General features: G+C 57.9%; 1 protein-coding gene across 1 annotated transcript; it reads left to right on the forward strand.

The window, feature by feature from the left end:
* Positions 1-68: 68 nt before the first annotated feature.
* On the forward strand, positions 69-7,491 carry PRSS50 (serine protease 50). The gene is made up of 6 exons (XM_031663402.1): positions 69-1,810; positions 1,892-2,134; positions 3,879-4,041; positions 5,093-5,376; positions 6,539-6,705; positions 7,126-7,491. The coding sequence occupies exons 1-6, from the start codon at positions 1,708-1,710 to the stop codon at positions 7,360-7,362; spliced, it is 1,197 nt and encodes a 398-aa protein (XP_031519262.1). The 5' UTR covers positions 69-1,707; the 3' UTR covers positions 7,363-7,491.
* The last annotated feature ends 1,220 nt before the right edge of the window (positions 7,492-8,711 follow it).

The raw sequence follows: 8,711 nt of genomic DNA on the forward strand, positions 1-8,711 counted from the left end.
TCCTAACCCCCAAGCAGTCCTGGCTGTTCTCTCAAGCTCAGCCTTCTCTGATAGCTTTATGCCATGTCTGTCTTGTGCTTGTTGTGTGACCCTGGGAGACTGTTCCCCTCCCTCTTCTTCCAAATGTGGGACTGCAGCCCCTTCTTAGTCATCCCAGCACTCCAGCAATCCCCAGGTCCCCATGACCCTCCCCTGGGTATGTGACAGACACTTTCCCTCAGGCCTTCCTGCAAGGCCTGGCCTCTTCCCAAGTAACTCACCATGATCAGATCACAGACCCAGACCCAGAATCATGGACCATGTTCTAGAACCCACTAGCCTCTCCTAACCCCTCATATCCTTCTATGGGTCTACAGAGCCTGACCAATTCTTCCTCCCTCTCTGACAGAGGTAGGTGATATGGGGACAGGGCAGAGTGCCTGCCTGGGTGATGAATGTGTGAGGTGACTGCGCCTTGAGCTCCCGAGCTGCCTTGATGACTTCCATTAGACTCTGCAGTGCGAGCAAGGCTGGCTGGAGGTGGCCAGGCTGAGGACAGAGCCCTGCCCCTGTGTGAGGAATGAGGGGCTGTTCAGACCTGGTGGTCCTCAGGTGCAGAGCAATCAGCCTCCCCTATCTCTCAGGGCACCTGAAGGGTGTGATTTACTGTCTTTTCAGATTTTGGAGCATGGAGTGTCCAGCTCAAGGGTGTATCCCAAGACCACAAGCCCTGACACATGTTAGAATATCCTGGCCTGATTTAACTTTCACCTTATCTTAGAAAAAATTATTTTCTTGTAGAGATGGGGGTGCTATATTGCTCAGGCTGGATTCGAACTCCTGGGCTCAAGTAATCCTCCTGCCTCAGCTTCCTGAGTAGCTGAGAATAGCTGGGACCAGGGTATGCTACAATGCTGGATCACCTTATCTTCTATAAGGCTAGAATTTTCCAACAGCTTTGAGTCCCCCACGTGACTTTTTAAATGTATTACCCTCCTGTGTCACTGAACCATCAATGTATTCCCCAAATTGTAACGTGCAAAGTGACCTCCTCATCCCACAGTGTCGCAATGGTAAGCACCAGTGTTCCTCTGTAGAGGGACCCTTCGCCTACGCTCTTTCCTAAGCAGATGGATCTGTGGGGCAAGGGCGTCTGCTGAATGGTGTGGGGGTGGGGTGTAGTTACTTAGAATGAAGCAGTCTTTCAAAATCGTTATTTAAAACACATCTATCTGCTTGATTTCAGTTCCTTGGGCAAAGCCCCACTGGTGGGGCTGGGGGGAAAGTAGGGTCACTTGGAGATCCTGGATGCCAGCCCCTGAGGTTTGGTCTTCATCTCACTGCGGGAGGGGTAACGCCATGAGCCAGTCCAGGGCAATGGGCTGCAGGGGTGAGGAGGTCTGAGAATCGGCGGAGATTAAGTTGAGGGACTCCAGGAGACTGCTTGGACCCCCGGAGTGAGGAGAGGGAGGGGCCAAGGAGGGAGGTCAGCTGGAGCGTACCCAGCCCGGGAAGCATAAGGGAAGGCTGTCACTAGGGGCGCCGTTGCGGGTCAGACACCAGGAGCGCCGTGGCGGGTGGCCCCTGGGGGGCGCCACGCAGGCGGGGCACTAGGAGCATCCCCACCCAGCTCACCAGAGGCCGCGGCATGCGGTCAACAGGGGGCGCCGTCGTCGGGGCGGCACTGGGAGTGCCTTCCGGAGAGACGCAGTCGGCTGCTACCCTGGGATGGGTCCTTGGTTCCAGAGCCCGGCCTGCGGGCAGCGCCCCCGGAGGTCTGCCCCCTCCCGCGCTGGTTCCCTGCTGCTGCTGCTGCTGCTGAAGCCTGCGGGTGAGTCCTTCCCGATGCCTACCCCACCCGCCCAACACGGCCCTCGCCTTCCACCTCTAATCCTCTCGGCGTCCTCCGCAGGTTGCTGGGGCGCAGGGGAAGCCCCGGGGGCGCTGTCCACTGCCGATCCCGCCAACCAGAGCACCCGCTGTGCCCCCAAGGCCACCTGCCCTTCCGGCTGGCCTCGTCTTCCCCAGCAGGCCCTGACCACCCAGACACTGCCCTCGACCACCCAGACACTGCCCTCGACCACCCAGACACTGCCCTCGACCACCATAGCGACCCAATCCCCAGTTTCTGAAGGCAAAGTCGACCCATACCACTGTGAGTACCGTAGACTCCGTGGGGCAAGGAGGGTGACAGAGGAGTCTTAAGGACCTTGACTGGGGCTAGGGGAGCAGAAGGGACGGGGGACGGGGGGGAGCAGGATAGAGGAGCGCCTCCTTCTACAGGTGTTCGCTGAGCACTAAACACCTGTGGGCCAGGCCTGGTCCTGTCTAGAGGCCCAGAGCTCTGGGTGTCTTGTCCTCACGGGCCTCCCCTCCTGCTGAGGTAGGGGGCTGGAAATTCAGAGGGGCCTGGGGCCGGCTGTGTGTTCCCCCCCCCTCTGAGCTGGCTGTGGGGCAGGTGACCTCTCACCCTGCTCCAGGCCCTGACCCATCATGCCTCTGACCCAGGCTCCCAGCCAGGGACTTCCAGGATCTCCAGCACAGCTTTCAGGGCCAGGCTGTGTGAGCCTTCTTGTGGTGTCTCCAAGGCGCACACGTAAGATGTTCTCTTGCCCAGTGGCTTTCAGAGACCCACGTAAGAAAGGCTTATTATTTTGGGACTCAGCACATAGCATTTAACGGCCACAGAAAGTCGCCCAAACAGGACTTACGGTACCCTGTGCTGTGCATGCCGACATTTTCTTGCCTATGTTATCCTTTAAAAAGGCTGGTCACGGTCCACTTACGTTTACAGTCCACGAATCCATTTGAAAACACTAGGAGTGGGACTCCTGGGATGTTGGATATGTGCATCTTCAATCTAGAAAAACTGTTTTCTAAAGCGGCTGCAGCAATGAGCGCTCCCGCTGCCGTGGGTAGGCGTTCTGGGTGATAATCCTCACTGACACGCGCTGTCACCGATGTTGCGTTTTTGCCAGGCAGGTGGTGCAGAGCAGAATCTCATTGTGATTGAAATCTGCATTTCCAGACTGGAGGTAGTGGGCCATGCCGGTAATCCCAGTGCTTTTGGAGGCTGAGGCAGTAAGATCACTTGAGGTCAGGAGTTTGAGACCAGCCTGGGCAACATAGTGGGACTCTCTCTCTCCAAAAAATTAAAAAATAAAAAAATTAGCTGGGTGTGGTGGTGTGTGCCTGTAGTCCCAGCTGTTCAGGAGGCGGAGGTAGGAAGATCATTTGAGCCTAGGAGTTTGAGGTTACAGCGAACAATGATCATACCACTGCACTCCAGCCTGGGTGACAGAGCAAGACCTCATCAGAGGAGGAGGAAGAGGAAAGAAGAGAGAAGAGGAAAGAAGAAGAAGAAGAAGCAGTCTGCATTTCCTTGCAGACTAAGGGCGGAGCAGCTTCTGTGGTCATTGGCTGCTGGGATTTCCTCCTTGGGCTATGCCCATTTTTCTGTTGGGGCATCCACTTTCCTCTCACTGAACCACAGAAAGGGGTTCCCAGAGGAGGGAGAGAGCTCTGCTTTGGCTAAAGTAAGGGACATGGTGAGGGTGGAACCAGGTGGAAATAGGAACAGGTTAGTGAAGGATCTGATTAGAGCTAAGAGTGTGTTGGGGACGGCAGAAGGGCCAGTGGTGCACTAGGCTGGTCAGCTGGGGATGCTCTAGGGCCCGGGCTGCGGGAACAGGGAGAGAGATATCTGGGCAGTGCTTGGGCCCTTCTGAGGCATGAGACCCTAGTCCACATGTGGACAGCATCATTCCATGGTGACAGGTGAAAAGGGAGCACCCCTGGATGGGTGCAGGCCAGTGGTTGGAGAGGCAGGGGGTCAGGCTGGGGAAGGGGAGGGACAGGGAAAGATCCATCCCTCATCAAGCTCTCACCTTCCTCCTCAGCCTGTGGCTTTTCCTACGAGCAGGACCTCACCCTCAGGGACCCAGAAGCCATGGCTCGACGGTGGCCCTGGATGGTCAGCGTGCAGGCCAATGGCACACACATCTGTGCGGGCACCATCATTGCCTCCCAGTGGGTGGTGACTGTGGCCCACTGCCTGACCCGGTGAGTCGAGGTCGAATCGGGGTGGGTGGAGAGGCATTTGGAGCTGCTGCGGGCCCAGTCACCTCCTCCCTGCCAGCTGTTCTGGTGGCAGTGGCAGTAGTGGCAGCTCTGCACTCTGCAGAGCCCCACAATCCCAGCCCCTGCCTTACCTGGGCTCCAAACAGGTGGAGGCTAAGTCCTGAAAATTCCTTCAGGGCTCCAGTCTTTTGAGTGTCCCACCCTCTCAGTCCCGTGCAGTCATTCCGCAGATGGGAAATGGAAGCTCAGAAGCCATTTGTCTAGCCTCATGCCTTCTCTCCACGGGAAGAAGCTCCTAGTTATTTCATTTCACCCTCTTTGCACCCACATCCTCTTTCTTCCCTTCAATCAACCGTCTCTGACACTTCTTTGCGCAAGGCCCTGACCTGGTCACTGGGGGCAGAGGAGGGATAGATCATTCCTCCCAGCTTGGTGGGGGAGACAGAAAGGAAGACAGATACTCACAAGGGTGCCTGGTTGGTGTGGGGACAAAAGAGGGCGTGTTCTCATGTTTTGGGGCCAGGAGTGCTGGCTGTGAGAACTGACCAGTGAAGTGTGTTCCAGGCCTAAGGGCCAACATACAGACTCCAAGGGGTACCCCAAGGGTGCGCAGCTAGAGAGCCAGGCCGTGGTGCATTCCATGGAGCTGGAAAGAGTGGAATTGCCCCCTCCAGGGCACAGCATGGGGTGAAAGAGTCCGCGCTATAGACTGAGAGTAGAGTTTGGAACCAGAGAAAACTGGGTCCACATCCCTTCCACTGACTCCTAGCTATGCAGTCCTGAGTGCTTCATTGGGCTTCTCTGAGCCTCAGTTTCCCCCTCCATAAAGTGAAGGGTCGTGAGGACTGGATCACACAGTGAGTGTGCAGGGCCCTGTTCATGTCTGTGGTAAGGAGTAGGCTCAGGGGGCTTGAAGTGGGTGGGTGGCCCTGCCTGGATCTTCTCAGGGGGCAGCAGAGTGGGGAAAGGCCTGGGCCGGAGGCTGGGGCAGGGGGCCTGGAGCTGATCGTGGCCTCCCTTCACGGCCCCCCAGGCATGATGTTATCTACTCAGTGAGGGTGGGGAGTCCGTGGATTGACCAGATGACGCAGACCGCCTCCGACGTCCTGGTGCTCCAGGTCATCGTGCACAGCAAGTACCGGGCCCAGAGGTTCTGGTCCTGGGTGGGCCAGGCCAACGACATTGGCCTCCTCAAGCTCAAGCAGGCACTCAAGTACAGCAAGTACGTGCGGCCCATCTGCCTGCCTGGCACGGACTATGTGGTGAAGGACCATTCCCTCTGCACTGTGACGGGCTGGGGACTTTCCAAGGCTGATGGTGAGTCAAAGCCGCCCCAGACCAGGGCGGGTGCTGTGAGAAAGGACGTGGTTGCAGGCCAGGGTGCCACCACAGATGGAAGTTTCTGAGGTGCCTTCCCCAGGGAGCCCGCCACTCCCGGGACCTTCCTGCCAGGCTCTCATCTCTGAGGTCTCCCTTCCCTTGAGGATCTCACAGGGAACACCTCAAGGCTGCTCTAGCCTCAGGGGACCGTGATTGCCTTTGAATCCTGAGCCAGGCCAGGGCACGTAAACAGAACTTCCTCGAAGGCAGAGAGGCACAAAGTAATACCTCACAGTCCACACCCGCTGCCCAGGCATCGGCAGCTTGCAGCAGAGTACCTGAGGTGGGGGGAGCAGTCTTCCGTGCTGTAAAATGCTGCCCAGAAGGCTCACATGGCCGGCTCGGGGCGGTCTGCACCTGGAGCTCATGGTTTCCGCTCCCCTCAGTGGGCCTCAACTCCTTGTCGTCCTAATTCAGGAGCAAGGCCCAGAGAGCAGGTGTGTTCTCTCAGGGACATCCAGGGGACCCTAGAACTGTCCACTTCCTTCAGGGGGTCCCTAACCCATAAGAGAGATGTCCTTCCCTGTGACCTCAAGGAACCAACTTACTCTCAAAACAGCCCACGGGGGCTTCAGCCCATGTGGGAGGACCTGGGGGTGACTTTGTCATCCTGCTGTGGCCTGTCTCCTGTCTCCCAGGAGCTTAAGCCAGGGACAGGGACACACTAGTCAGAGAGGCAGGAGGAAGCAGTGCCTGGGCTCCATGGAGGGGTCTGGGATGGCTCAGCAGGGAAGAGGCCTGTGGAGGAAGGGATGCTTGAAGAGAAGGAAGGTTTGGTGCCTGAGAGACTTGGCAGGCCCTCAGGACGGAAGGAGGGGCAAAAACCAAGCGGCCGAATGTGGTGGAGGGAGTGTGAAGGGTCCCAGTGGCCTGGGCTCTGCAGGAAGCCAGAGCAGGCCCAGCAAGGCTGAGCTGGAGGCAGCCTGCTCCAGGGACTCTGTGTTGAGGGCCCTAGATGGGTACGGGCTAGAACGAGGGTGGGGGTGCATGGCTAAAGCAGAAAAGGTGGGACTGGGGAAGAGTGGAGAGAGGACGAGGCGAGGCTGGCGGCAGCGGGCAGCAGTGAGTGGCCGCGCCTAAACGGGGCCCTGTCCCACAGGTATGTGGCCTCAGTTCCGGACAATTCAGGAGAAGGAAGTTACCATCCTGAACAACAAGGATTGTGACAACTTCTACCACAACTTCACCAAAATCCCCAGTCTGGTTCGGATCATCAAGTCCCAGATGATATGTGCGGAGGACACCCGCAGGGAGCAGTTCTGCTATGTGAGCGGCCTCTCCTCGCTCACTCGCCTTCAGGGGCACCTGGGGGAGAGGCATCTGGGGAGGGAGAGGGGAGGGGTGGAGGATGGGTAAGGGAAGGGAAAGGGGTGGGCAGAACTCAGGGGTGTGGGGATGGAGGATGTGGGGGGAGACTGGGAGGAAACAGATGGGGGCTGGGAACGGGGATGGCGGTTAGAGGTGAGAGGAGTAGGGGGTCCGTGGGGAGCTGGAAGGTGGGTGTTAAGAGGTGGGGGATGAAACCCTTTGAGGAAGGTCTCCTGGGTCTGGAGCACTTCTCACCTATGTTGGCACTGGGGGACTGTGGAGGTGTGGTGTGAGGACATCCTGCCTGTCCTGGAACTGGGTCATGTCTCTGGCCTCACCTGGCCTCCCTGACCCTTACTCCCCCAACCCTTCCCGCAGGAGCTAACTGGAGAGCCCTTGGTCTGCTCCATGGAGGGCACGTGGTACCTGGTGGGACTGGTGAGCTGGGGCGCAGGCTGCCAGAAGAGCGAGGCCCCGCCCATCTACCTACACGTCGCCTCCTACCAAAACTGGATCTGGGACTGCCTCAGCGGGCAGGCCCTGGCCCTGCCAGCCCCATCCAGGGCCCTGCTCCTGGCACTCCCACTGCCCCTCAGCCTCCTTGCTGCCCTCTGACTCCGTGTGCCCTCCCTCACTTGTGGGCCCCCCTTGCCTCCGTGCCCAGGTTGCTGCGGGTGCAGCTCTCACAGCCCTGAGAGTCAGGGTGGAGATCAGGTACTCAATTAAACATTACTCTTTTCCATGCCTCCTTATTCCTCGGCCTCGGAGGCCCCGCCTTTCCTGGACCTGCTGTCGTGGGAGTCCATAGGTGAACCAGATGAGGATGAGGTGGGGAACTCCAGGCAGTTTACACTGAAAATTGCAGAGCCTCCAGGATCCGCCCCCATTCAAAGGTTTGGGGTGGCTCCCACAGAAGGTGGAGGGGGTGTGAAGGGGTGATATTAGGGTCAGATGATCGAGGGCCTGGAACATACCACCCAGGCTGAAGCTGGGGCTGCCAGGACCCAGCTGGGGTGCAGCTGTTTGGGCTGGAAAGTGGGTGCTGTTTCTGGGATAACTGTGGGAGTCAGGCTTTCCTTAACTTTGGCTGATTTCTGACAAGAGGCTAGAATATAGCCTTTCATTGCCCCAAAGAGCCGTAGTGAACTTTGACCCTTTATCCCTGTCCCCTGTCTGGAGACAGTGGAGTCAGACGTTATTCCAACCCTCAGCAGTCAGGCCTGCCCATAAAAGGCTCGTAGTGGCTCCATGTCAGGGGGAGGGCAGGCGGAGCCCAGGCCTGGACTTCCCCCAGTCTTCAGCAACTGCTGCTTTGTGTGACCCTGAGTGGCCCCTACCCCTCTGGACTTCTGCTGCCTGGTCACACAGGAAAATTCTGCATAAATAGAATGGCCTTCGTCACCCCTATGTATGAGAAGCCCATGGGTTGGACTCCAAGGGCAGACGTCAGTCAACTGCCTCCATCTGGTGTCAGAGTCCTCAGCTTCCATAGCGGGGCCTTTTGCCATCACTCTGCCCCTCACTGCTCCTAAGACCCCATGTTATATATATGCTTTCCTCATCAGCCTGGATCACTGTCCTCCCTGTACAATGATGATCCAGGTCCAGGTCAGGAGCCAGGTTTGACTCTTCTGTGTCCCCAGCACTGGGCACAGACCATCACAGGTCTATTGACAGTCATGAATGCAGCCTTGTGAACTCAGCACCCAGAGAGCTGGCGGCGTCCCTCCCGAGTCCTGTGCCTGCCTCTGGGGTGGGCCCAGGTGACTGCAGCTGCCCCTCAGCCTCTTGGCTCCCATTTCTCCCTGTATCTCATCCTAATTCAGGCTGGGAGAAGGGTCAGGGAGGGGACTTTAGCCTGGTCTGAGCCATCTGTCACTGGCTGCTCATCACCCTCCACATAAATGCCCCAGGAATAGCGCATCCTGAGGGGTCATCTCAGGAGGCCGTTTTCTAGGCCTGGC

Source organism: Papio anubis, chromosome 2, assembly GCF_008728515.1.
Source record: "Papio anubis isolate 15944 chromosome 2, Panubis1.0, whole genome shotgun sequence".
NCBI classification, from domain to species: domain Eukaryota; kingdom Metazoa; phylum Chordata; class Mammalia; order Primates; family Cercopithecidae; genus Papio; species Papio anubis.

Coding starts and splice junctions, on each gene's coding strand:
- PRSS50 (XM_031663402.1), top strand. CDS start 1,708: ATGGGTCCTTGGTTCCAGAGCCCGGCCTGCGGGCAGCGCCCCCGGAGG. Junction 1,811..1,891: donor GCTGCTGCTGAAGCCTGCGG/GTGAGTCCTTCC, acceptor CGTCCTCCGCAG/GTTGCTGGGGCGCAGGGGAA. Junction 2,135..3,878: donor CAAAGTCGACCCATACCACT/GTGAGTACCGTA, acceptor CTTCCTCCTCAG/CCTGTGGCTTTTCCTACGAG.